Source organism: Primulina tabacum, chromosome 14 (assembly GCF_025594145.1).
Source record: "Primulina tabacum isolate GXHZ01 chromosome 14, ASM2559414v2, whole genome shotgun sequence".
NCBI lineage: Eukaryota > Viridiplantae > Streptophyta > Magnoliopsida > Lamiales > Gesneriaceae > Primulina > Primulina tabacum.
Window position 1 is genome coordinate 1694948 of NC_134563.1, and position 27967 is coordinate 1722914.

The 27967-nt window shown below is 34.3% G+C and overlaps 3 protein-coding genes, 1 non-coding gene and 1 pseudogene across 4 annotated transcripts; 3 read left to right on the top strand and 2 right to left on the bottom strand.

Annotated features, from left to right (window-relative positions):
• Positions 1-2426: 2426 nt before the first annotated feature.
• Positions 2427-4093, bottom strand: LOC142523692 (uncharacterized). Its single transcript, XM_075627420.1, has 2 exons — positions 3952-4093; positions 2427-2948 (listed from the first exon to the last, which is right to left on the bottom strand). The coding sequence occupies exon 2, from the start codon at positions 2943-2945 to the stop codon at positions 2712-2714; it is 234 nt and encodes a 77-aa protein (XP_075483535.1). The 5' UTR covers positions 2946-2948; positions 3952-4093; the 3' UTR covers positions 2427-2711.
• Positions 4094-9882: 5789 nt separating this feature from the next.
• LOC142524985 (laccase-4-like) lies at positions 9883-11435 on the top strand (annotated as a pseudogene).
• A 360-nt stretch (positions 11436-11795) lies between these two features.
• LOC142523691 (signal peptidase complex subunit 2-like) lies at positions 11796-14599 on the top strand. Its single transcript, XM_075627419.1, has 5 exons — positions 11796-11971; positions 12084-12235; positions 12620-12701; positions 14094-14236; positions 14358-14599. Exons 1-5 carry the CDS (start codon positions 11888-11890, stop codon positions 14452-14454), a joined length of 558 nt encoding a protein of 185 aa, XP_075483534.1. The 5' UTR covers positions 11796-11887; the 3' UTR covers positions 14455-14599.
• LOC142525735 (small nucleolar RNA snoR74) lies at positions 13440-13563 on the top strand. The gene has a single exon (XR_012815187.1). It is a non-coding gene; the product is annotated as a small nucleolar RNA snoR74 (small nucleolar RNA).
• Positions 14600-16246: 1647 nt separating the features above from the next.
• LOC142524555 (peroxisomal nicotinamide adenine dinucleotide carrier-like) lies at positions 16247-22861 on the bottom strand. Its single transcript, XM_075628594.1, has 11 exons — positions 22700-22861; positions 22501-22578; positions 22305-22379; positions 20586-20716; positions 19448-19502; positions 18782-18859; positions 18339-18407; positions 18174-18269; positions 17999-18067; positions 17691-17745; positions 16247-16794 (listed from the first exon to the last, which is right to left on the bottom strand). Exons 1-11 carry the CDS (start codon positions 22778-22780, stop codon positions 16601-16603), a joined length of 981 nt encoding a protein of 326 aa, XP_075484709.1. The 5' UTR covers positions 22781-22861; the 3' UTR covers positions 16247-16600.
• Between the last annotated feature and the right edge of the window lie 5106 nt (positions 22862-27967).

Consider the following 27967-nt stretch of genomic DNA (forward strand, 5'->3'; position numbering starts at 1 on the left):
CAAGTGGTTGACAAAATCAGGTAGGCTGGATGTAACTAGTATGAGATTTGACATGTCAGAATAATAGGGTATAATCAGTCGTCCTACTACAATTAATGATCAACACAAAGAACGATGTCATCATTGCATCATCTACTATAAATACCAGATTCATTCTTTACATTTACTCTCTATTCAGATATTAAATACACTCATTTATTGTGCATTTACTACTCACTTTCCACACCAATCTCACAACCATCATTTGGTTACATTGGTTTATAGTTTGGGTCTTTCACTGACTTAAGCATCGGAGTGGTCACGTCGGATATCCCTCCGGCGCCCATTCATGTGGTTACTTTCTTGTTCGCAGATCTTCTCGGCTGCTTAAAGGAGGAAAGCTTCTGTTCCAAACATTTTGCTCTTATTTCCCTTATCATATTGATATCAGATCCGGTGGAGCACTCGACCCGGCTCACCCATTTCACTCGGATCGCATCATCTATCTTTTGATAAAGATGGTTTCCTGGTGTCCAACCGTATCACAAATTATTCTGGCTGCGCAAACTTGCAAAATTAAGCTGAACTCGATCGCATCAATATTCTGGGAAGAAATATGTATGACTACACAATGACAATTTTTTTGTTAATACAACAATCTTTATTTGTCCACACGCATGAAATATTTCTCCACTGTAGACAGGTTAATTTTAAAATATTACTATTCATTTTGAGAAGAAAGTGATTTCGTATTCATCTAAGTTGTAAGAATGATCAAAGCATATGCATGTTTAATATTCGACAATATATATATAGAAACATAATCTGAAAACATGTTTTATATACAAATACAATACCCAAAAAATAGAAACAAACTAAATAAACGTGTCATTGGGACCTTGAGTCTCATTGTCTTTCTCGTCATGTCGCCATACGTGTCGCTTATGTACAGTGAACGTTGATTGTTCAAGTATATATATATAACTCTCAAAGACTTTGACTAATGTGGAACATTTAACATGCACTCTCACGCCAAAAAATGAACATCTCGCGAAGTTTACAAAACATTATCGGGTGGCCTATAGGACAGTCCAACACATAACGGTGAACCTCGACTCTGATACCATGTTTGAGGTTAAGTTATGTCAAAGCATCAATCTTCTCTCGAGCATCTCTTCTTCTTTGAGTGTGTAGTTCTATAATATTTATGAGGTGATTTGTTCTCATGTGCTAAGAGAGTGTGGATTCTCTTTAGAAACACAATAAGTGATTATACACCATAAATATTATAGTGGAATTTTTTTTTATCTTGTCCATGATTTTTACCATAATAATTTGTAAGGTTTTTTCACGAAAATCTCGATGTCCAATATTATATTTTATTTTCATTTTTATATCTCCGGTTGACGCATATGAAACCAACACAATGGATCCTTGAGCAGTGGAGGTATGGAAAGTGAATGCATGGAATGTTCATGTGTGCATAATTCGTTTCTCGGAATCCGAAAATACTTCATAAATAAGACCGGCCGCTTGTGTTACTAACGTGCATTTTTTGTGCGCGAGTTGTTTTGTTTGTACTTTACAAGTTGATAACATCGGGAATAATTTTTGTGACTACGATATATAAAATAACAAAACCTAATAAATTTGAATCAATGCTTATTATGTACTACACTATATTACACAAAATTTGATTGATGCTGGTTGTAGACTAAATCGTCCTTGCATGAATCGTTCCGAATCATGTCCGTGCATAAACTACTTCATGGAGTCTGGGAACACATTCATCTTATGGTAACTTAATCAAACTCTTCGCATATAAAAAAGGAATTTTAGTTTGTAAAATACTTCAAAAATGTTGGCATGCATGGCCGTCGTTGTTGATATGTGCTACTAATGTGCATATTTACTGATACAAGAACTATGCAAACCTTTATCGTCCCACTGTTCATTTGTGGTGCAAATATATACTAGGCGGAATCCTGAGACTGTGAATGATGAGAAATGAGCCACGTGGATGGCCGTGCGGCAAAGTGAAGGTTGGAAGTTTATGGTGGAAATAAAAGAACAAGGCCAACAGACACAAGGATTATATGATTATCCATTGTCATTCCAGAAATACTTAATTATCATTTTTTAATAATTTTATCAAACAATTTTTATCATAATTTGATAATATAATAGCATATCTTTTCAGTACAACACCACATGTTCTATTTCCCCATAACTCATACAATCTCCCGGCAGTACGACTTACAAATCTGTTTTCAAAAATATATGTTACCCGCCATGTCCATGAGAAGATTCGAAGCCATGGCATGTCCTTTTTCTAAAATGACCCCCTGCAAAACAAGTTCAAGCAACAGCTATTCCACCTCTCATTTTATAAACGTGAACGGCTAATTATCTTCACATCATAACTATTATGAATAGAAGGAAGTAAATGAAGCTGGCATTGTCCACTCTTTAGTGACTAACCGAAACCACAAAGCCGAAATACATGACAACTTTTTGTTTACTTGTTTATGTAGAAACGACTCTCTGACCATAATTCCATTATCATGTGGGGATATCAACAATTCCATCATCCCATAGATATGACCAAACAAACCTTGAATCTACTACACAACATTGACATTTTTAAGTCATAGGCATTAATGTCCTTATAGAAGTTCTGAACCGACCAACCCAAGAAAAATGAAAAGAAAACATATGATGTGAATCTTGAATCAGCCAGATACCAGTTTTACAACAATGCAGAGTAAATTGAGAAGTATAAGAGGAACTCGTAAGTATTGGGTTGCATATATGAGACCAAGAATCTGACCCTTGAATGAATTTCTCTTAACCCCTGAATACTCTTGGAAGCTCCATCCTCTGGGGGCAAGGAATCGATCCTCATTTAATATGGCCAGTGCATTTGCAAGAAGCAGGCAGCCTTCCAGCAGTGTCCACAGCCCCATTTCCTGCAGCATGCAATGATTTATAAATTCTATTTTATAAATTCCCTCTAATGTCAATCAAATTTTCTCTAGTTTCCTTAAAACAGTTAGACAAACATATTTTAGAAAGAGATATGTATGATGATTCAGTTCACGTATCGGGTAGTTCGATATCAGAGAAGCATGTAGAGATTATTGTGATTTACTCTACCAGAGCTATAATAACTTGAGCTACTCTTCGACACAGAGTTAGGATCCAATAATAGTTGAACTTTTCATGCGAAATGGAATAGTCTGATAACCCCACAGCTGTCGATAGCACTCTCTCTCTCTCTATCTTAATGAGATCAACATAACATAAAAGAAGAATTAAAATGAAGATCATACTTGCTAAATCATCAACGTGCATCAAGCAAACGAATCCTAGATAAGACGCAATAAGGCATAAGGCAAAGCTTCCTTCATTCAAAATGGTCGCACTTTGACAGATGATACAAGCAATATCTCAAGTTCAGAAAAAACAAAATAAGAAATAAGCATAGGCACTTCAGCAGTTAATTATACCACTTTTGAAATATTCTTATTATTCAGCATTTAATTCAAAAATCACTTTAAATCTTTCAGAGTTAAAGCATATTCCACAACTGATTCATAAATTGGGATTTTTCACACATCGATGAATTTCAGATCTTAAATATATCAAACATGAATTTCTTTGCGCACTATAACGAACATCAGCTCAATACTGTAGAAATTGAATAAATTGCAGTAAGTTTACGAAGGATTTAACGATTCTTGCGTGATTTCAGTAAGAAAAGGTATGAGATACCCATATTTCTGGTTCTCTGGGCAGATCTTACGAAATTTGGCTTATAAACCTCAAAACCAAAATACTAGAGCATTCTCAATTCGAACCACAAAAGCTGAAATCGAAAGGGTTCTTTCAATGCAGCAAAGAGTAAGTTCAGTTTTCGATCCACGAATTGAAAAACAAAAACACATCTCATCAGAGTAAATTTCAGCTAACCTTGTCAAACTGAGGAACAAAATTTGGCTTTGGATCTTCGTTTTCTGATTAACTGAACTGTGTGAAGTAATCGCAGAGTATTTCTTCTCCAAAATTGTTTTGACCTTTTTTCTTTGTATATTTATTTCAGTGTATATAATATGAGTCGGGTCAAACAATGGGTTGGGTCCGATTTAGTACCAATTTTTGTGGACTGCTGCCACGTCATAATTGCCGGATAAAAATGTCAGACCGGTGTCCACTGTCTTAATATAAAATAAATAAATATATATCTGTAATTTATAATATTATTTTAAAATATAATTGATTTCAAAACATTAGTCATATATATATATAATATGATTTAATAGTTTGGTTTCCTCGTCTGAATTTGAATTAATTTTTTTCTTTGTTTTTTTTTTTCCATTTTTCGATACTCGTATCAATATTTTGGTGTCATATTGGTGGTCATATCTAAAAAAATAAAATTTCTATCTATTACAATAAGAAATTATATAAATTGAAAATTTGGAAATCATTTGCAAATAAATATTTTGATATGAACTTTTCGGTTTTATGATTTTAGCATCGATTTTATTTAAAAAAATTACACAAATTAATGAGAAAATTAATCAATTCATAACTGTGCTTTGAACAATACATTATGTTTCATATTTCCAATCGTAATTATTGATTGTCTTATGAGTAGGTTTCAAGTGAGACGGTCTCTACAAATCTTTATCTGTGAGACGGATCAACCCTACTGGTATCTACAATAAAAAGTAACACTTTTTCATGGATGACCCAAATAAGAGATATATATCACAAAATACGACCCGTGAGACCGTCTCACAAAAGTTTTTTCCATCAATTAAACATAAAAAAAGAAGAGAAAATAACCATTTACTGTGTATAATTCAGAACCCACATTGATATATTCAAATTATTTTTCTGTATCTTTTTAGAATTTGTTGCAGATTACATGTTCCTTATAATAGATGTGGGTACAATAATTTTCAAAAAATGAAATGTAGAATCAAGAAATCTGTCATTACATTTTATTTCTATTGACACAGAAAAATAAATAAAAACATTATTATTTCTATTATACAATTGTAATTATTATTGTATACTTGCTACCGAGATCATATGTTCATAAATTAAATTTCTAATGTAAAATATTATTTTAAAAACATTTTTACATAAAATAAAATTATATTATAATAATTGTTTCTCAATTAACTATTTCATTTGAATTTTTTTTTCTTTTTACTTTATTTTTCGTAAAAATAAAAATGTATATAAAAACTTTTAAAATGTAACGTACCAATAATGACTGATTATTAAACATCAAGGCTCAAACTAGAGTTATCCAAGATGACAACTGCAGAAATAAATAACAAAATATTTCAAATACAAAAAAAAAAACTCAACATGGCGGCGGCGGCGGCGGTGGCGGTGGATGACAGGGTGATCGCGATGGCAGATGCAATGGAGGCGGTGGAGGGATCGGTTGAAATACCTTATAATGATGACCTTTATTGACCATTGGTGGCGGAGGCAATAGTTTCCGACCTCCAGATCTTTTCTGATTACCAGGAGGAATTGGCCGCTTTCTAGCACTACCACCACATCTCTCCGTCGTCTTCAGCGAGGAAGAGTCAACATTATCGCCGGAATCTTCAAAAACTTCCGGCAGCCGACGTGGGATAACGTGCGAGGAGTTCTTCTCTGCGCAGGCCATGGAATTAATCAGTTCGTGTATGAGCAAGAATGCTAGCACAAAGAAATGTACTCTTGCTGTCATTTTTTTATTGCTGCTCGATCACCAAATTTTCACCATCTCGTAGGTCTTAAATATTAAAATTATTTTAAATTTTATTATTATAAATATATATTATGGTTTTAAAATTATTGGAGGATATTAAATATGTCCCTACCTCAACGCTGCAGGATAATATGTGGTGAGCTCGCATGCATTTGTCAGTACCTAAAACTTCGAAATTTTTCCATTTGATCGCGTTCGGACGAGAGGATTTCAAAATGTAGGTAGGTCTTTTGGTAATCTATTGTCTTTTTGTTGCACTTTCGATTTATTTTTTTCAAATTATAATCAACGTATCTGTATCATCTGATACTATGTCGATGTTATATCGATAATATTCGATATCATGTTACAATTTTTTTAAAAAAACCAAGGTTTTATCTGAGATTGAGACTTAAACCTAAATCAATTTTTTTAAAACCAGGGTTTGACCTAGTAATATATATTTTTGTTGAGATTGAGACTTGCACCTAAGTCAATCTCAAAAGCTAACTCAATATGAGAGAATTGTCCAAGTCCATATATGCAACTTCCAGAGATTTTATCCAGCCGATGTGGGACAACTAACACACCCCATCACGCCCATGAATGAATATCTGGAGTGTGAAGTTTACAAATGACCCAACTATGGGCAGAACATGTGTCCCAACTAGGGGAAATTTAACACATAATGGTGAAACCTGAGATCCGATATCATGTTAAGATTGAGACTTGGACATAATTTAACATCAAAAGCTAGTTCAAGAGAAGATGATTGTTCAAGTTTGAAAACTAACAATTTTTGACTGAATATGATCGAATTTACTAATTTCTTTTTTTTCAAATATATAGATTTCAAATTCATGGAAATAATTTTGTAATTATGTATTTTACTTTGATATATTTTTATTTAAAATTGGAAAAATTAAAAAGAGAAACGATGACCACTACAAACGTATGAATTGTCCGTTTCATTGCCTCGAATATGATCTTTTTGAGATATTTATCTGTTTAGACAGAGAGTAAGGGTCCCGAATCATTAATTTATGTAAAAGCACATTTTCTCGGACAAAGATTTGAAGTCCCGAGAAGAAATTGCATTTTCACAATATAAATTCAACAAATACGATTATTATTTTCATAATTTTCAAAATGTCAACATTCAAATTAAATACGTGTTTTCAATTTCAAAAGTTTCAAAATATTGATTTGGCAATTATCAAATAGTACTTAAAATTTTAAATTAGATTATTATTAACACATCTCTGAACCATAAATCGAAATTTCTTATATAGTTTATGTAGACTGATGTCGATTGATTTTCAGTTAATGTTGACGGATCATGTAGATTGCTTCTTTAGTTCATGTCATGTGGATTGATGTCGACGGGTTAGTTTATGTCTACAGGTGTTAACTATTTTTAATTGCAATTAAAAGATGCAATTAAAAATAAACATATTTTAATTGCACATTTATACATATTTATGTGTGTGTAAATGAAATTAGTAAAATCGTCAAACATGAGATTTAAAAATTCTCTCGCAACGACTGATCGTGATCACACTTTCCGAGTTACAAGTCAAGAAATATTAAGAACAAATAATTGACTAAGTAAATAAAAAAAACTCGGAAAATCATTATAGTAAGATGCAAAAAAAAAAAAAAAAAAATTATCATGGCAAATTATTTCATTATTTTAAAAGAAAAAATCGACTGTTTTATTTTTCAATTAATTTTATTAGAGATATTATATATCGTTCACTGGTGCAACGGATGCACACACATTATTGCCCCTCGAAATTGGTCGAACAAGAAAATGATATCCTCTGTATTGAGGATGAGTTAAAAAATTGACCAGATTTATTTTACAAATTTTATATAGTATATGACTTGGGTCTTAAAATATTAAAAACAAAATATAAATTTTATTTTTTAAAGTTAATGTTGTGATCACTAACAAAGATGTCCGGTGTCCCCACCTTTTTAATTGCAGAAAATTAATATGAGAGGGGTCCGTCTCAAGATTTTTAACCTACTAAATTTAGGCAAAATTTTTGTGAAAGAGATCTCTTATTTGGATCATCTATGGAAAAATATTACTTTTTATGCTAAGAGTATTACTTTTTTATTGTGAATATCGGTAAAGTTGACATGTCTCACAGATAAAGATTCGTGAAACCGTCTTACAAGAGACCTACTCCTGAATCTATATACAAATACATATGGGAATTTGTTGTTGCAATCTTTTATTGGGTTCTTCAAACGGAAACTCATTAGTACGCAAAAATTAGTAGGGGTTTCAACATATGCCACACATCTATATTTTTCTCATTAAAGTTTAGTTAATTTTATATACTTCTGTCTCAAACTAAGTTCTTGAAAAGGGATACAATATAGGCATCGAGTTCGGCAGCTTCAGACAGGTTGTGTGTCTCATCAGATGGTTTTTGTTGTTTTTTTTAGTCTTATTTTATTGTAGTGTTGATGTCGGGTTAGATATATCATCAATTTCGAATATCATATCAATATTTTCAATGCTACATCAACATTTTTCAATGTCACGTCATCGTTCTAGTGAAACATAATTAAAACCCAACATAAAACAAAGTTAGAAGATTAAAATACAACTTTAATAAGTTAGAGGACAAAAACATGACAGACTTAGATAAATAAGTTTAACTATTTTATCCAATAATAGGTAATGCAGACATTAATTAGGTTTTTTCAGACAATGTTTGGACTTTTAACATTAATTGGATACTTGATAAGTGCAACTTTTGCTATTCATACTTGACGAAAGGAAAGAAGAATGGATGCAGATGCACACGCTTACCATATATTGGAAGAAATCTTAAAATTTATGTGTATAAAAAAATATATTAAAATTGAGTAAATTGATCTTACAACACAAAAACGCATGGTCCTAAATGTAAGAAGCCTGTTTCACATGGAATGATGACTAATATATTTTTTTTTTTTTTAAATTACAGGTATATTTGTGCAAATCATCCTACGAGATATAGACAGAAGTAACATTATTGTTGGATCATGGAAGATGGTAAGAAAAAAGAAACAAAAACAAAAACAAAAACAAAAAAATTTATGTTTTGGTTAATTAGTTATCGAGACACACGGGATATTTTTAGCTTTTGGCAATCATCACTACTTGTTGTTTAGGGAGTATGTGTATGCTTTTCATCTATTGAGATCAACGTTTTATCACCGTAAGTAATTGTATCACCCATCACCTTTTACGCATTTCCGAAAGTCGAAAACAGGTTGTATATCAGAATGCACTCGAAGGTATAAAATAATAGTCAAAGTTGTATAATGTGTTTCAAGTTGAATGCAATAATTATTTTTATTCAGGATTTTCGTTCTGATTTCCAAGGCTTGTAGAAATTTCGGCGCGGGTGATGGGGCGTGACATTGATCTGATACCCTTGTCTCACTTTGGTTGAATATAAAAATTTAAAATGTCTTATAAAGCTTATAATAGACTCCTGTAACGATTTGAGTTGACTATTTTCGTAAAACGAGAGCAAATACGAGGTAGTTATTATATGGGCTTATTGTGCAGTCGTGACTAGGACGTGACAGAAGGATTTCCGAGCAACCCTCTAGTCCCGTTCTTGGCGAGCGACGAAACCTGTGGCTCAAGATAAAAAACTGATGTGATGAAAATCGTGTTGGTAGATGGATGAGGTGTGACAGCAACAATTTTATCAGGATCGATTTTCTCATTGTTGAAAGCTGTATCTCAACTTTTGTGTTGTTCATATCTTCTGGAAGCGTAAAAATTGGGAAACAACGGTACGATGATTCAGTCCATTCAACACACATGTGACACTTAACTTTGATATTCTATTATTCTTACATCACTTGCCATAAAAATAGTAGTGCAAACATAAGAATTGTCATTTGAAATAACGTTAGGAATTTCAAAAACTCTCTTTTTGAGTTGTGATTTTATGTAATATAAAAGAAAACTTGGGAAGTACATGGCTGGCTATTGTCACTCACCTAACTAAGTAAAATGACATAGTATCAACACATGATTACTTCCTTTTGTGATGTCTCAAAGGTCAAACATTAGGGTTATGATAAATAGAGGCAATCTAGCTAGGAAAAGAAGATGGATCAAAAGGATGGATTTTCGGGTTCCAGTTGTAATTATTCTTGGGGTAATATTTGCTATCTGGTATCCTACTCATGTTGAATCAGCCGTTCGCCGCTATAATTTCACTGTAAGTCCATCACGTACGAGCTAGCTTGAGGTCGAGAACCCAAAAATTTTTAGAAGCCAGATAATAAAATGCTCCATCTTATGGTAAATTTTCATGTTTTATTTAGGTTGTAAAGAAAAACGTAACCAGGCTATGTGCAAGCAAGCCAATTATCGTCGTAAATGGGAAGTTTCTGGGGCCAACTATACAAACAAGGGAAGACGATACCGTGATTGTGAGAGTCACAACCCACGTACAAGATAATGTCACGATTCACCGGTCTGGTTTAAACACATGACACAACCTTCATATTTTACACATGAAAGTTGAGTTTTCTGTAATTCTGTGCGACACTAAGTTCTTGAAGCCTTGAAGGTGAAACAATATAGGCATGGAGTCCGACATCGTCGGACAGGTTGGGCTGACGGGCCGGCGTATATCACCCACTGCCCCATTCAGACAGGCCGGAGTTATATTTACAATTTCACCCTCATTGGTCAGAGAGGTACTCTTCTGTGGCATTCACATATCAACTGGCAAAGAGCAACCGTGCATGGCGCTATCGTCATTTTGCCAAAACCGGGAGTTCCTTATCCATTTCCAAAACCGGATAAGGAAGAAACGATCGTATTAGGTGATCAGGTTTTATTTGCAAATGCTGATATCTCCTATACGTCACAAAATTTGTTTTTTTTTTAAATTTCCCTCATTTGACATGCTCTGCAGGAGAATGGTGGAAGTCGGATGAGGAAGACGTATCAACCTGGCGATAAAATCCGGCCTGTCCCTAACGTGTCTGATGCACACACTATTAACGGTCTAACTGGGCCTGGTACAAACTGCTCTCTAATGGTACTAAAATCAGAGCATCCATAGTCTTGTTATGTTGTTTTATTCGTCCTTCTAGCCCAGATTCGATGTCACATTCAGGATTCATAGAAGTTGTTAGGTGTAGTCTGATACATGCATAAATTTTTTGTTCCATCTTATATTTAAACTATTCCTTTCATTCACAGGATACACACTGCATGTAGAAAATGGCAAGACGTACCTATTGCGCATTGTGAACGCAGCGGTGAACGAAGAGCTCTTCTTCAAAATCGCGGGGCACCAGTTTACTGTCGTTGAAGTCGATGCAACCTACACGAAACCTTTTGAAACGAGAACCATTTTCATCAGTCCGTATCAAACGACAAACGCTCTTATAACCACAGATAAAAAAACCGGGAAAATATCTGATCGCCATTTCCCCATTCATGGACTCCATAGCACCCACAGATTACCAAATCGCAACCGGCACTCTAAGGTACAAGGGAACCGTAGGGTTCCCCCAACGTCACTCACAACCACCCCCCACGAAACGCGACCCCGGTAGTACTACCTTCATGGACTCCCTCAAAAGCCTGAACTCGGAAAAAAAAATCTACAAAACTTATTTTAAATCAGACAGTTTTAATTTCAATATATTTCAATAAGAGTACTTAAATTAAAAATAAAAAATTAAGTGATACCCTATGAATAGACCTCAAGGTCAGGCCCAAACCCTCCTATAAATATCAGATTTGAGTGTCTAATTCAACATTCACTATATATTATTTTTTAGCAGTACTCTTAGCTGCTCTCCACTTATACGTAGGCAGCAATATTTGTCTATTTCAGAAAAATGTGAAAGGTTTTGAAAAAAATGAATTATAATATTAATTTCAGCTATAATTTTTTATAAAATAAGAAGCGTGTGTGTAATCCAAATAAATTAAGGCAAATATGGTCTAATTACATGTCAAATCAATATGGGCCGCAAGCCAAGCCCACTTGTCATCGAGGCCCATGAGAACTTGTCTACCTGCAAGTCTTCTTTGGTCAAGTTTCTTATGTTCTGTCGGAACATAAGCAGTTTCTAAAATCGGGGAAATTGGAGAAGGGCGAAATGGCTTCCACCAAAAACCCTAAGAAAGCCAATCTTTTGGACCATAACTCAATCAAACACATTCTCGACGAGTCTGTGAACGAGGTTAGCTACCGCTCACTCGCAGAAGCACGCATTTGATGAATACTTTCTTTTTGCATTTTGCGTTTTTTTTTAGGATTTTTTTGGTTCTGATCTGTGGATTTCGGGGTTGTAGATTGTGACGAGCAAAGGGTATCCGGAGGATGTGAGGATGAGTAATATTAGGTTGCTGATTGGGATGGTCATCATCGCCGTAGCTCTTTTTGCTCAGTTCTACAATAAAAAGTTTCCTGAGAACAGGAATTTCCTCATCGGTTGCATTGTATTATATCCTTTTTCGTGGTGTGATTCTCTTGGAATTTGAATTTGGAATGCAAATGAGGAGTGGACTCGTGAATTGGCTCAACTATTTTATGATGATTCTCGTCCTACAAAAATCTACGGTTATAAAACTTGAATTTTGACGAGAATTTTGGATTTAGAGTTTTCAAAAACTGCACTGACAAGTGATAGGGTTATTGTATGTTTTTTCTGTTTTATTGTGTTTAGAACAAATTAGAACTTTTTGGGCGGTTTTGGGTATTTGGGAATGAAGATGCCCATTGATTGGTTTATTCTTGTATTGGGGAACATATGAATGTGGTGAGCACTTGAGCTTTTGAAGTTTTGTGGGCTCAAAAACATTGCTTGTTAAATCTTTGACACTGGCAAGTATGTTGTATTCAATGGGATATTACAATTGATAATATATGCGAAGGAAAAGAACGCAATGCTATTCACCTATCCTCCAAATGTAAGTTATATCGGACCTCTCTTTGTCGAATTGACACTTGCTTGCATATCTTTAAGTAGTGGCTTAAATTATGTTTCGGCAGATTGGAATGGAGGTATGCACATATATCTGATAACCTACTAGATCATATCTATTTTAGTTGTGTTCTGGATTATTCGAGTGCTTGTATGTTGATATGTCGTACATAAACAACTTCTTCTCATTTTTTTTAGCCTCCATGTATTTGAATGGAATTTATTATATTACCATATTTATTATAATTATTCTCTGGTGACAGCAAATTCAATACTCTTATAGGCATTAGATCAAATTTAGCCTTTTAGGACACTTTCTGTTTTCTCTCTTAGAATCAATGCTGGTGTTTTTTACATTTTTAGTTTTTCAGTATCAATTGTGTGGATTGGCTTTGTTCTAAAGCATCTTGTGGTAAAAATGAGGAGGAATTATTTACAATGACATTGTGGATCAATTGAAAGGGGTGTGATGTAGCATGTTTGAGGGTAAAAATTGCAGAGGCTCAAATATTTATTGTGAAGTCTGGGGATATATAGCATCTGGTTGTCTTGGGAGCGTAATGACATTGTTTGCACTCTCTTCTATTCTTTCCATTTTTCATTGTTCAAACTCTTTTACAAGAAGCCATATTCTTGATTTATGATACGATTTTGGGAGACAGACATAGGTTTCTTTTGTAGGGAAGTGACGATGAATTTCATTTTTGTAATTGAACCTGATGAAATAAAGGCCAGAAGCTTGTTACCCAAGTGAACAAGCCTCTCGTGAACATCAGGAATATATCGCCATCATTCTATGAGCCTCTTGCTTTTCTGTGACAAAAGGTTCTGCAAATGATGGTACATTAGATTGAGTCAATTTAATTACAGTGGTTGTTAGGCCGTTACATCAGGACTCACAGTCACCATCCTTTTACTTTGTGCTGTTGGAGAATATGAGAGCTGTTATGTGTTTCTTAAATTTGGATAATCCAGATTAGTTTTCCAGATTCTATGTCTGCAATGATAGGGGAGTATGAATGACCAGACTAGATCGCTTAAACCTGATGAAAAAATGTCATAATTAAAGCTTCTTACCCATTTTACAAGTTTCTGATAGAATCAGAACTTTACTGGTAGTTGACCCTTCGTGTTAACTACCAGATGTTTAGTGATGGTGATGCTATGCAGTGTTACATAGTAAAGACTGTTTCATTTCCCTGATTTTCCTGTTGTATGGCCAATCTCTTATGCAAGGACAGAATTTCTGCCCACGGTGAATTATTTTAGCATGATATTACCCAAGTTATTACCGCTTAGATTAGAAATGGACTTTGCCTGCAATGAATATCTTAAATCATTTGTGCAAGCTGAACAATCTGTGGAATTTGTTCTACAGGGGTCATTCATCACTACAGGATTGGTTGTCACTTCAAAACTGCCAAGATTCTCAGATATGTATACCCTTATCATAGGGAGTGCTGATCCCCAGTCAATATCGGCAAAGCCTCCAGTTGAATTTACTAAAACTGTCACTCAGTGGTAAGCTATTGATTCCACCTAGGCACATATCAAAATTACAAAGGTTAATTTTTTTTTAAAAAAAAAAAATCAATCTTTTGCATCCTACTTGTATTGATGTTTTTCTATGGATTACTTGTAGGTTTACCAAGGATGGAGTTCTGGTGGAGGGCTTATTCTGGAAGGACGTCGAAGGACTAATAAACGAATATGGAAAAGAAGCTAAAAAGAGCAAATAGATCTATTGCTTATGATGTAATTTGGTGGATCATTTTTTGGACAAAAAAGGCCTCTGAAGATACCCAACATGGATTACAGCACTGGACTTGTGGTTCTCCCTTAAATGGGTATTATTATCTAACATTGAAAAAGAAAACTATCAGTGCTTCTGTTTGGAAAAAAGCTTTTTAGTAGCTCATGCTTAAACGTTGATGACTACTTTAATGTAATTCACATACATACGTATCCAAACTACACTTTTTGTCCTGGTACTGCGTATTATTATATGTTTAATCTCGGAGATTTGCCTTCGATTTAAATTCGACGAAGTCGATGATTGAATAGAACATGATAATTACAGTGAAGAATTAGAGTAGAACATGTAATGGTGCATTTGGATAAGTGGAATCGAGCTAATTCGATGCATTTGGAATTTTGGATGGTTGGATTTGAGCTATTTTGATTTCAAGCATATTGTATTCATTCACTTCAAATTGAATTAAGGATTTGTCATTGACCCTTAGTCAAGTGGCATCACTTCTCGTAAATATGGGAGAGGCCCCGGGTTAGAAGAAGCCCACAATTCCCCTCTCCCATAGTAAAAAATAATAAATTAATTAAGGATTTCAAATCATTTATGTTTTGCCACATATATTTTGAATTCATTTTTCAATCTAGTCATGATTTCAAACACTATGATTAAAAATATTTTACAAATCCAAATACTTCCATGATATTATTATACCCAGTAATTTTGGTCTTGTGCTTGTCAGTTGGTCGATTTTTTTATCACTACAGCATGCAATTCTAAAAAAATAGTCTTTACAGGACCAAAGAAGGGGTTAAAAGAAATATTCTCGGTTTTATCTAAATTTATATTATGTTTCTCAGTAACTACTTTGATATTTTAAATAGACTGTCAAAAATACTTTTCTTTGATTCAATAAAAATCATTATAAGAACATATATATTAAATTCTAAAATTAACTAAATGATTTGTCAATCATAATTAAAAACTTAAGTATTTCAAAAAATATTAATTACGTTAAATCTGTGTACACGAAATATTGCGCAAGTGGCAAGTAATAACGATGTACGTTCGAGAGGGCTCAGTGCGGGAAAAAACGTTGTCTCTGAATATATTCTTTCCTAATTTGATTCAAAAATTTTGATAACATATAGAAACATTTTATTTTAATGATTTTATGAGTTTTGATAAGAAAGAATATGATCAAAGGAACTATAGGTGGATTACAAATATATAAACAAATTACGTTGTGGGATGGAATTCGGTTTGACCATTGACATCTCTAGTGTTTGTATTTTCTCATATTCTTCCGAGGCGATTCCCTTATCTCTTAATCCAGACGAGGAGTTTGGTCCGGCGGAGGTTCTAGTCTTGGATGTCAATTTTTTGCTTTTGGACACTAGCTTTATCTCTTTTAAGCATATGTATCACTCGACCAACTTTTTGGCTCATTTTCTAGCTCGCAGATCTTTAAATGTTTCTTTAGATTTTCAATGGTTAGATGGAAATATTCCATCTTGATTTTCTTGTGTTGTTCTTTGAGATCTGCCGGATTGATTTTATTTTTTAATGTTAAAAAAAAAAAGAGAATAGATTTAAAAAAAATGCAACAGAAAATAACATGTAATAGATCTTGATTTTGAAGAAGAGAATTGTTATAATCGAATATCAAACTCATCCAAAATTTGAGAATTGAGCGTCAGATAAACTACGATTAATCATCATAGATCTCCAATTATATTCCCACAAAGACAAGCATATGCATTTTCCATCAGAGATACAAGTTTAAGCATAAGGTATCACTCAGTTCACTAAATTTGAAACAATGGTGATTATACATGCATTTAAGCATGAATTGGAGTACAACATTTGGATAATGAATTTCCAGTTTTCTACAGAGCCCACCAATTATCGATGTTGTCCGCAGATAATCAAATATCATTGCTAATCAGACCAAGTCTAGTACATGAACTATCCAATGATATACAACAGGCTATGCAATAAACCTGTCGGAAAATAAGATTCATATTATTTTTCGATTCTAGATGGTGTCCTGCTGACACTTTACGAGGTCAACGGACGAATCATGTTCAATGAGGCTGCTAGGAGTAACTTCACCAATGCTTGTAGAAAGCATGTTATAGTGGCTTTGATTTTACAGAATCAGCGGCTGCCTTCGTTAACAACCATCTGCTACCTCTTACGAGTTCTTCCTTAACCATGAAAAGAACAGCAGCTGCTAGAACGCTCTGTACGACTTTCGTGCCCATACCCTTGTAAAAACCATAAAAACCTTCATAACGGATCATCTTCAGAATCGCATCCAAGGTACCTGCAAGGTGGTAAAAGCAGCTTCCAGATCTATATAACTAAGCTAATAATTTGCTCTAATTCAAGCTTAGATATATTTAATTGAAAGCAAAAAACAGGATCTTTGATATTTCACGTTCTTTACAGATAGATGTAAAAGTAAGAAGCTAAATAACTTATCAAACTGCCATATTGGAATTTTTAAGCCCCAGCAACGGTCCAAGAGTGAATAATACCAAATTGCATCTCTTTAAGTTACACCCAAAGTGTGGCAATGATCATCTCACAAAATTGTGATCAGTTGTGTTGTAGGTTTGTTAGTTTATTCGATTATGATGTGTATAGAACTATAAGAATGACATCTCATGGAATTAAGTGGTTCAATCCCTCAGGCTACTACATAAAATAAACTGCCAGCAATTACCCCCAAATTTTGAGTATAACCAGCACTACTTCAAACAGATTAAAAAATTACAAGTGGATAAGATGGAATATTAGAATTACAAAATGAAGACTTTCATGTCACATAATTGTGCAGTGAGACCATTTTGCCTTTGTTCTAGGAGCAAGCTACCTAGTGGACAGCAATTAGCACTTTCAACAATTCCTAATTGTAGGCCAACGGCCAACCAACAATTCTTAATTGTAGGCCAGCTATGACTTCTCCCAGATTAAAAATTACATGAAGATAAACATGATAGAAAAAATAGTGCAAACTCACTGACACATCATAACTAAATTAGAATTATAACAAATCATTATGACATCCATTGATGATGGTTCACAGCATGTATATCCAAACATTCTAAGTGCTTGACTCATTTTACTTGTACATGTTCATAGTTTATCATAGATGGGTCAGCAGTAATACAAGGTGCCTATGAGAAATGCAAAGTAAAGCCACTCATACAAACAAACCTCTGTATTGACGCCTTTTATCTCCACTGGTTGATTGTTTTGCTTGAAGTCTTGACTGCAATAAAGCAATTTTACATTCAATCATAACAGTATAGAAAACATCTAACTTATAGAAAAGTTTAAACTTAAACCACATGAGTAATTTTTTTCATCGGACATTGATTATTCATGTCATATTTCTATGATGCGCGGTCAGCTCAGAAACACAACAAATAGTCACAACTAGGGAAATATTTGATAAACAGTCCATCTCAAGAAAGGACCTCGGCAGATAACTAAGAATGAGATAAGATAATCAACAGAAATACCTTAACAACCAGAAGAGGATATGTTACGACCGTAGCTCCAAGTTTTGCTAAAGCTCCAAGCAAAAATACCTACCCGGACACGATAATGTTAGTAGGAAAATGGCAGAACAAGGTAACTGTAACATTATGGAATACTATGTTATCAGAAAAATTCAGAAGCTGTCCAAAAAGCTACCTCCAAAGCAGTTACTTCACTGTTATTCTCTCGTCGCTTCTTCAGCCTCTTCAATAAGGTCTCATACAGCATAAATTGTATAGAAGGATTGCTCACCTGTGAGAAACAAAAGCAGTTTATCAATATTAACCTCACCAGCACTATGTTAAGTTACATTGCACGTACCATAATCAATGTGGGAAAAACACCTTTCCAAAATCCCAAAACTCCAGCCTCACCATAGAGCTCTTGAATCTGTAAATTAAAACACCAATTAAAAAAAGAACATGGAGTCATGAGTAGAGAAATGCAAGTGGTGGGACTCAGCGTATAGTTCAACTAACTTCAAACACTAATGCAACCCATACCAAACATGTCTTTATCCGCTGATCTAAAATTTTCGGCCTACTATATCTTGAACCAGTTTTATATTTGAAAGAGAATACATATCTAGAGACCAAGAAGCAGTATAGTAAGATGGAACACCGTTGTCAAGTAGGAGAAAAAGGTATGGCTAGGGATGATTAGTCTTGGTTAACATAACAAGTTGGCTCCTTGGGTAAAATGCTATATTCAACTCTACTTGCTCTTCTAGCGTTACCGCAAATAACCTGCAGCTTTACTCATACCGCGTGGCTAGTTCCGAAAGAAGGAAGTTCTACTGCATCCGATTCCCTCTGATTTGGTTGACTTTTCTTCATATGAGTCTGCAAGATATACAACAAATAAATTAGGGAAGCACATATTTTCGGGTAGCTTCTTCTCATCATCTCGATATCTCGTTTTATTGTTTATATCTTTAAGATATATAATCCTCCTCTGGAGTCTGGTAGTTGCTTTGTGGTGCAAGTATCAAATATACAGAAGCCTATATTTTCAATTGAAATTCCTATAGGCCATCATGACCAAGATAACACAATTCAAAATGTAAAAGGTGTACAAACAATATTTTTCAAATATTCATGACCAAAGTTTCTGAGGTCGCACCATCACCAGCTCCAGGATCCATTTGGAACCATGATAGGATGAAATTAACAGAAACTAGATTATCGGAGCTGAGTATCGAACGACAGTTTTAATCAACTGTGCAATGTGAAGAAGCTCATAAGCATTTGTGTCATCAACAAAAAAAGTAAAAGAAACAGAAGCACCCATCCAGCAGAATGCTGATGGAAGCTTCCAATCAGCAGCAGCCAGAGCCCTGACTGACTATATAGATATATACTTAGAACCATTTTAACCAACAGTTGTAAATAAAAATTATGAAGTAAAACATTATTCACCCAGATCTTTACCTGCATGCGGGTCACAACCACCCAAATTGGATTTGTAAGCAGCACATTTACACACCTGGAGTAAAGGACAAGGTGTGAATACCATTAATTGGGATATTCAAATAAGACCTAACTAGAGAATACACTAAAGAGGAAAAAACTGAAAGATGAATTTCATCTAATTGCATTTATACATACAAAGAAGACAGTATCATCTATAGAACATAATGTATGGTAAAGAATTAAAGAACAAGATTTTCACATACAAGCATTTTTCCTGCTATTGCTAATTTTTAAAAAAAGTTGTGTTAAATGTCCTTGCATGTCCAAGCAGCAAGAGAGATCAATATTTTTGTTACGTAGTTGGTCCAGAAGCATGTCATACATTCAATTGATTCTTCCAAATGAATAACAGAGTGATGGCAAGGAACATAATGGATATATAAGTAAATATAATGCCAATCATTATAGATAGAAACACCACCTAGCATGCTCTTATACATTGACGAAAATAAAACCACTTTATCATAACTCACAAGAAGAAACTTGACAAAATCTTTTGAATTGCAATTGTGCCATACTTGCCAGTGAATTCCTCTGTTTGTAATATTACAATCAAGTTTTAAAAAAAATTTAATGATTGTTTATATATGTTGGAGCAATATATAATTCTCCAAAGAAATAAGATGTAAATTCTAAAACATGAAATATTAATCAATCTCACAATTCTGGCAAAGAAAATAGGTTCAAGTTTCTATTCATAAGGAAAAAAACAAGTGATGCCTAACCCACCAAAAATTTATCTACATAGATTATATAACTGGATGGAAAAATTGAAGTAACATGGTTCAAGGATGAACAAGCTTGGTTTTAAATGAGCTTGACCCTATCCCCACACGGAAAATAGCTATAAGCCCCTCCACAAACACTGACTAACTGACGTTACAAAACAAGTTCAATTGGTACAAAATTTAAAGAAATGGTGTTCTAATGTGGAACAGAAAATTAAATTACAACTCATGCCCCAAGAAAAAGTACAGAGGTAGTCATTATGAGGTCAATGCTACGTTGAGTAACTAAATGACTATAAAAACATGTAAAAATACAGTGCTTTATTAGGATAAATTGTATCAAAAGGATTCCTTGGACAAGTGTTTACCCTGATAGAGCAGCCACCATAAGTGAGGAGAGAATTCCAACTGATCCATCACCAGCACCTTTCCTCTTACGTTCGAGTGCAGTGGCTTCTGCCTTGTTCCTGAATATTTGATAGAAATAATAGTAAACACCCTGTACCATAAAAGGTGTAACTATATAAGAAATTAGACATTTGGACCGCTTAGGATGTATATAGCTTCAAGGAAATTTAGATAAGAGTCATAATAGGATAACAGAGTAATTAGATAATTAATGTTTCTTTGCATTTCGGGCAAATTTTCACTTTCACTGCTTAGTCACAGACTCAGTATGATCCAGGGCTTGGTGGAGTACTGTACTAGATTTCAAAATAAGGTTGTGGGTATGAATGCCACTATACGGTTTACATGAATCTTTTTCTTTACTACATAGTAGATCCACCTTCCATGAATAATGTCGGATTTGAGTTTTCTTAAGTGGAACTGTGGAAGTTAACAAGTCAGTGTTTAAAAGAGAAGGTTGTCAAAACCAGTGAGTTTGTTGAAGAGAGAAAAAATGGACGAGAATAGATACGTGGATTCCAAATGGTTGCTGAATAACTATTAGCTAGAAAGCAAAGCTTATCACAGATAGATGCTACTTAGATAAAACCAAAAAGAGAATGCAATTAAATAATAATTAATTTGAAGATGATCCAGTTATTGATAATTGTTAATGTTAGTAGCTAGGATTTGCTTTAAATTCAACTTAAGTTCGAAAACGAAGACTGTTCCAAACAATAGGCGCAAAAGGAAAAATGAGCTCACATTACACACGATTTATTTAAGATAACTGGGATGTGTTAACCAAAAAATTCCGGTGCTCTTGTGACTGGTTGCAGCCACCTGAATGTTGTCTGCTCATCCTTACATATTTGTGAGAGCTTCTAGTTGATAATAAGGAGTCACTGATTACTTTCTTCCTATTTTCCAATAAAGACATCCAGTAAATTTCAGTTGAATGTTATCTGCGAGCATCAGCGTGCCTAGTTTAGATATTGCTCTTTGACCTCTGAGCAATATATGGTCTCATCATGCGTTTAATAATATATAGTATAAATGGTCTCATCACGTGTGATATATGGCATGTCCAAAGACTTTATTTCAAGAATACTAATTTATTAAAAATTAGCATTACCGTGGGCCACATGCCTCCTACATTGCACACTACTCAAGAAATGCTTCTGTTGGTATAGCATATAATCCTCATCACCCCTCCATAATTTCTCAATACGAGTTCAGAATACTAGCCCATCTTTCTATTCTAAATCATTAACAAGGAACATGACTTGTGACACCAAATAATAAGATGCAGATGATATGTAACATAGTCTTATTGGCACACTTTTCAATTTAGGGACCACGTGCTCCTTCTGCTATTAAACAGCATTTATTGCGCCTCAGATCACATCACCTTCAGCATCAAAATAAATCTCATTCCGGGTATAACTTATCCGAGCAAAAGACATTTCAACACGAAATTTCACTACAGTAAAAAGTTTGCCCCTTGGCGTAACTATGAGACATGCACCAACAACGGATCCAAATTCAAGTCTTTGAATTAAACTAGTCGTGCTTAATACTGAAACTCTGACTAAAACTTAATTAAACTAGTTAGTTGAACAAACAACAAAGCCTCGCAATAAATAAAAATACAACCAAGGAAAGGTTCTTGTAAAAAACAAAAGAAAAGGAAAGCTCACCTGCGATGCAGCGGTGCCGACTAGCGACGGAGCCAGTCCTCCATACAGCCGATCCCACCCTTCGTGCTTAACAACCTAAAGTATAATCCACATCAAACTAAACGCATTACGCGCGAGAAAGGAAACAGAAAAAATAACTTAAATTGCAAATTTTTCAGCTAAAAAGAAAAAAATAACACACACACACACACAACACCTGATACATCTGCGCTACAGTCCCAACGCTATTTTTCTCCTTTTTCGGATCTCTCTCCGTTTGTTGCCGAGTATTTACCTAACACAATCACAGATCATCACACACTTGACTTACCGAAGCAAAAAAAAAAAAAAATCACCAACGATCAGAGAAAAAATACGGATCAAAGCAAATACGATCGGAAAATTAAGAAAATCACAGTCTGCAGAGGATAAGTAATGAGCTGAGCAATGATGCCACCGCCTGCGCCTGCGAGGCCGTTGATCAAAGCCTCCGACATGATCTCTCTCAAACTTCCGGTTAGTTTCAGAATTTGGGGAAGAAAGAGAAATGACTCCAAATACTGAGTTGGCCGACGCACAATTCCGTGTGGAATATTAAGAATTTTAACGCCGTGATACCCATAATCTGTTTGAGAACTAACGGCGTTAATCAGTCTGATCCATTATTCTTACAATAACTACGTTGACAATTATTTTAGCAGTTGGCCGTTCTAATTAGCTACGAAGCTTCAGAGTAAATTCTAATATATTTTTCCAAATTAACTTTGTTTCATTTAGTTTTAAAATATCTTTTAATTCAAATATTGTTATTAGGGATAATTACATACACCACTCTTATAATTCCGAGATTTCTGAAAACTTTTTATGAAAAAAATTAGGAAATTTGATTATTCTAACTCATTTCAAAATCATAATTTTAAAAATGACCTACTTTACTAAACATTTTACATTAAGTCTTATATAATTAAATATCCTATATTACTTTTTTTTATTCTAAATTATTTGTTCCAATTCTTTCAGAAAAAAAAATAAATAGGCAGATTTATGCCAATTGCCATGGACCTCATTCCTCTTTTCCGTCATTGCTCTACATTTTTGTTCATTATTTCAAGTAATTTACTTTACAATCATTGTTCAATCTTTGTTCTCAATTTTTATGCACTTTTAAACTTGCGTCATTCAATATTTGATAACTAATTGAAATCTAATCTTAGAAATTTTTAACTCAACATAGGAGGTTCTACCGGAGATGTTTCAAGTCCACCATAACCCTGTGACATTCCATCAATTCCCAATAATTAGATCCTAGAACTCGGGTTTATGTGATTACTTTGTATGGTTTCCAAGAACTCAACAAAAGAATTATTTAAACAATCAGCAAGAACACATAAATATACACATTTTATAAATATCATGAATCTTCCACTAATTAATACATACAAATAAAAGAATTCACACATATTTCATTTGCAATATTTCAACTTAAAAATATTTTTAATTAAAAAAATAAAATTATGGAAAAATCATGATAATAATCGAGTCAAATTTAAAAAAAAATTAAAATCAAAATTAGAAAATTTTATTTGAGTCAATATATTCAACAATTTGATAGAAACAAAAATGTATTGTCGTATATCTATGCATATATATTATTATAAAAATAAATTTCATTATTATATGTGTAAAAAAATTAGGTGGACAAAAAAAATGAAATTCATTCATGTTTGAATAACTAGAATAGATGTGCTTCAAAGCTCCTAACGCATATAATTGATGAGAGAAGAAAAGAAATTGAGAGAGAAATTGATGGTGAGTAGGGTTTAAATGATATCTTTGTAATTTGATATAATGAAAAGATTATTTTGATAAATTAACTTAATTGAAGGCTAAAATTGATTATAATAATTTGGTGGAAGCTATTTAAGAAATATCAAAACGTGATGATTAAACTGATATATAAATTATATATCGATAAAAAAAAAGTTTTATTATGATGACTCTCCTGTTATTACTTTGGTAAATATTTACTTTGATAATTTTTAGAAGAGAGTCTCAACAAACAAACTCAAAGATAAAAATAATTCGGTTACATCATCGGCAAATAGTAGAAGAGATATTCCTAATATTCCTTCCATGAAAAAATTAACCGCCGAGCCCCGTACATATCCAGCATAGCATTTTCAACCCAAACATTAACTTTGATGAAAAATCCAGATACTTGAACTTCCTTTGGAGCATCCTCTGGTTACTGCGAAGGCTGTCAGCACCAAAGGCACTTGAGAATTCTATTTCATCGAAACCAAGACCAGATCGCAAACATTTGAAACAACTGCGACTCTTCAAATCGACTATTATCTATAGCATATCCTACCATCAGTTGTTATGAGATTACAAATTCTGGTTTGAACAGCTCCTTTAGCATCATGCAAATTGTCACACTTGGCATACATGTCAAACATAGATGTACTTACAGAACTATGTTTCATCTATTCAAAATCCAATAGCTTCCACCAACTCTGTTGCACAAGAACTGCACAAGCTAGCTTTCTCCTCCTTAGGAAGATTTTGTAAACCTTTTGCAACTTTATAGCAGCATCATGCTTGGGAACGGTTCGATCCAAATCTGGAGAATTAAGGTTTTTTTGGAGAGCTAACTGATCTAAACAATGAGCCATCCATTTCTCGCCACCTACGTTCAGATTCAACTTCAATGAATGTAACATTTTCCTCTTCAAACAATTTTCCAGGATCTCTTTTTGTAATTGTAATGAATTTGTTTTGAACATGTTTTTTGACCTATTCTGAAGCACTTGGGTTTTGTTATTAATCTCCATTCCATGTTTAGTTGTAGAACTACTAAATTAGCCGTTGTTTTACCTTGTACCTTTGTTAGAGTTCTATGTTCTAATTTTCCAGATCAGCTCATGCACCTGCACATTCACCACATTTCCATATTCTACTTCTCTTTTGAGACTGATCTATCGAAATCTTGCCATTCCATTTTATTTTCTTTGCTTATTTTTTTTTTCCCAGTAATGCGTTACTCTCACACAGATAATGAAACAAATTATTTTTTTCCTGGAAATGAATCCTTTCAGTCTGGAAGGTATACAGAAGCTGTGGAACATCACACTGTTGCAATATCGAAAAGTGTGGATATTATGGCTAGGCTCTCTTGCTGGCATGTTTACTTGCATCAACTTTGCAGGCAATATCTAGGAGGGCCACTTTACATGAGACAACAATCAGAGACTACAAGCAGGCAACTTACGATCTGCTGAAACTGATCTCTTCTTGAAAGTCGATCACAAGAGAAGACTCGGGATTCTTAAAATAGATCAGGTGGAAACAACGGAAAGGATTTAAGAGAAGCTCGTCGACAGATGTTCCCCTGAATTTTTTCCTCATTTTGTAAGCCCATAAGCATGTTACTATTCCATCATCCTCACTGAGAATGTTGCCAATTCATCTAAATTCTGACCCGCAGGGGAATTACAGGAAGGCAGCTCTCAGACATCATCCTCTTCGCTTTCTGCCTCTTTTTCAGTCGGTCTCTGGACAGTGAGACAGCACCCGGCCAAGGAAAAAGGGAAAGTTGAAGGCGTGAAACTTAGCAAGCGACTAAGCTTTATTATTATTCTCTTGGTATATGGTACGTAGAACGTAAGTCGTACTCGATGAAATCGTCATATTCAATTGCCTTGTTTTTTCCCCCACTTTCGTCAAATTTTGAAACCAAGAACTCCATAACCGTGGGCAACACGGCGAACACTGCATGAGTGATAGTAATACTGAGATGATTGATTTCTTGATAAGTTCTTATATGTCAAGCTGCTGACGTTGCGCCGCTTAATCTGGTTGGCTAAGTGTACCGTAAAAGAGTGACATCAGATCTTAATAGGTAATAATGTCTCTGCTGGGGACAGGACCGACGATAGGGAAAGAGTAACATTGATCTGTAAGATATATGAGTAGGGGTGGGCGCGGGTCGGGTTTTCGGGTTCGGGTATCCGAAAGTTCGGGTACCCGACACCAACCCGATAATTTCGGGTACCCGATGAAATGATCGGGTATTTTCGGGTACCCGAAAAAAAAAAGTTAGTTTTTTTAAATTTATTTTTGGAAAATATATATATTTTTTGAACCTTTCACAAAAAATCACGTCATTATATCGAGTTATGATTAGTAAATTAAAAAAAAACATGTATTTTTCACATTTCACAAAATATCATGTCATTAAATCATTTTATGATTAATCATTTGTCATTATATACTAGCCACAAAAAATACATGTATTTTTTAAATGAATAAACATATAGGCCCAATATTTTTTTTTTAAATTTTCGGGTACCCGATACCCGATCGGGTATCGGTGAAATACCCGAATCCGAACCCGAAAATTATTTTCGGGTATCGGGTACCCGACGAACCCGATTTTTTTAAAAAAATACCCGACCCAATCGGGTTTTATCCGATCGGGTCGGATCGGGTACCCGATACCCGAAACTAAACGCCCACCCCTATATATGAGACAACACCAGCAGAAAGACACACACTTCCTCGGATTCATGGGCCTAATTTCAAGATAGGATAGTAAACCAATGACCAACAAATTTTAGATTTATCAAAGAATTGATATTAAAGCACTCGAGACCGTAAATATGTAGATTTGAAGCTGCAAAGATTTGAACAATTTAATTGGTATAAGACTCAAAAGTATTAAAAGCACTCCAATCTTTTAAAGATATTGACAACATTTGATACACTTGCAATCATAGAAACCATAATCTCATAGAATCCCACAAAAAAAACACCATTGCCAGTACAGGTTCAGGGCTTATCCACTGCCAAAGCAAAGGCCCACTCTCTCCCCAATAAAAAAAATCTTGCAGTTTCTGTAATTCCATTTTATCTTCAACTCTCAGAGGCAATTATTTTAGAGATTCCCTTAAACATAGAAATAAACATGCATCAGGGCATTAAAACCAAATCAGCAATTTAATTTCCTCCCAAATTAATAGCGGTCAGCTAAATTTAGATGTTCTATGAATATTTACGGCGTACATTGTACGCTGCGGATAATTATATTAACGGCGTACATATGCACGCCGCGGATAATAGTATTAACAGCGTGCACATGTACGCCGCGGATAATCTTGAACTTTAAAGAGCTTGCAGTTGTGCAGCGTGCAATGTGCGCTGCGGAAAGAGAATTTGTGCACTGCGAAAAGCCATTTTGTTGAGATTAGCTGGGGTTTTTCATGTGCTCGTTGGCTATTGTGACGTCCCACTATTATGAACACCATCTTCATGCATGAATCTAGAAAGGAGGAGATATGGAATGTTTCTAGCAGATTAAGTCTTGCCTTACTCTTTTGTTCAGAATGATTTGACACAGAATTTTTCCAAGGTGATGAATCCACAATTTTACTCTAGTTGGTCTATTGACTATTCCAAACTCGTCTTTATCATAAATTAAAAGACAGTGGAGAGAAATGGCAAACTAATTCTGTAAATTGACATGTGTGTGATTTCCATCATTTGATCAGTCAATTTTGATCTCAATCTGATAAATTTGCTTCTTTTTCTTCTTCTTTTTTTGCAACTTTTTTTCCTCCAGATTGCGGCATCACAATCAGACCAAGTTATAGGACAAATTTGACTACCTTTATGGTTTAGGGGAA

Bases quoted from the DNA above. Each gene is read 5' to 3' on its own strand.
- LOC142523692 (XM_075627420.1), bottom strand. From the start codon at position 2,945: ATGGGGCTGTGGACACTGCTGGAAGGCTGCCTGCTTCTTGCAAATGCA.
- LOC142523691 (XM_075627419.1), top strand. From the start codon at position 11,888: ATGGCTTCCACCAAAAACCCTAAGAAAGCCAATCTTTTGGACCATAAC. The intron at 12,236-12,619 runs ATATCCTTTTTC...TGACACTGGCAA, and splicing joins CTCATCGGTTGCATTGTATT to GTATGTTGTATTCAATGGGA. The intron at 12,702-14,093 runs GTAAGTTATATC...TTTGTTCTACAG, and splicing joins TATTCACCTATCCTCCAAAT to GGGTCATTCATCACTACAGG.
- LOC142524555 (XM_075628594.1), bottom strand. From the start codon at position 22,780: ATGTCGGAGGCTTTGATCAACGGCCTCGCAGGCGCAGGCGGTGGCATC. The intron at 20,717-22,304 runs GTGAGCTTTCCT...TTTATGGTACAG, and splicing joins TCGGCACCGCTGCATCGCAG to GGTGTTTACTATTATTTCTA. The intron at 18,270-18,338 runs GTACGTGCAATG...TGTTTCTCACAG, and splicing joins TTTTTCCCACATTGATTATG to GTGAGCAATCCTTCTATACA.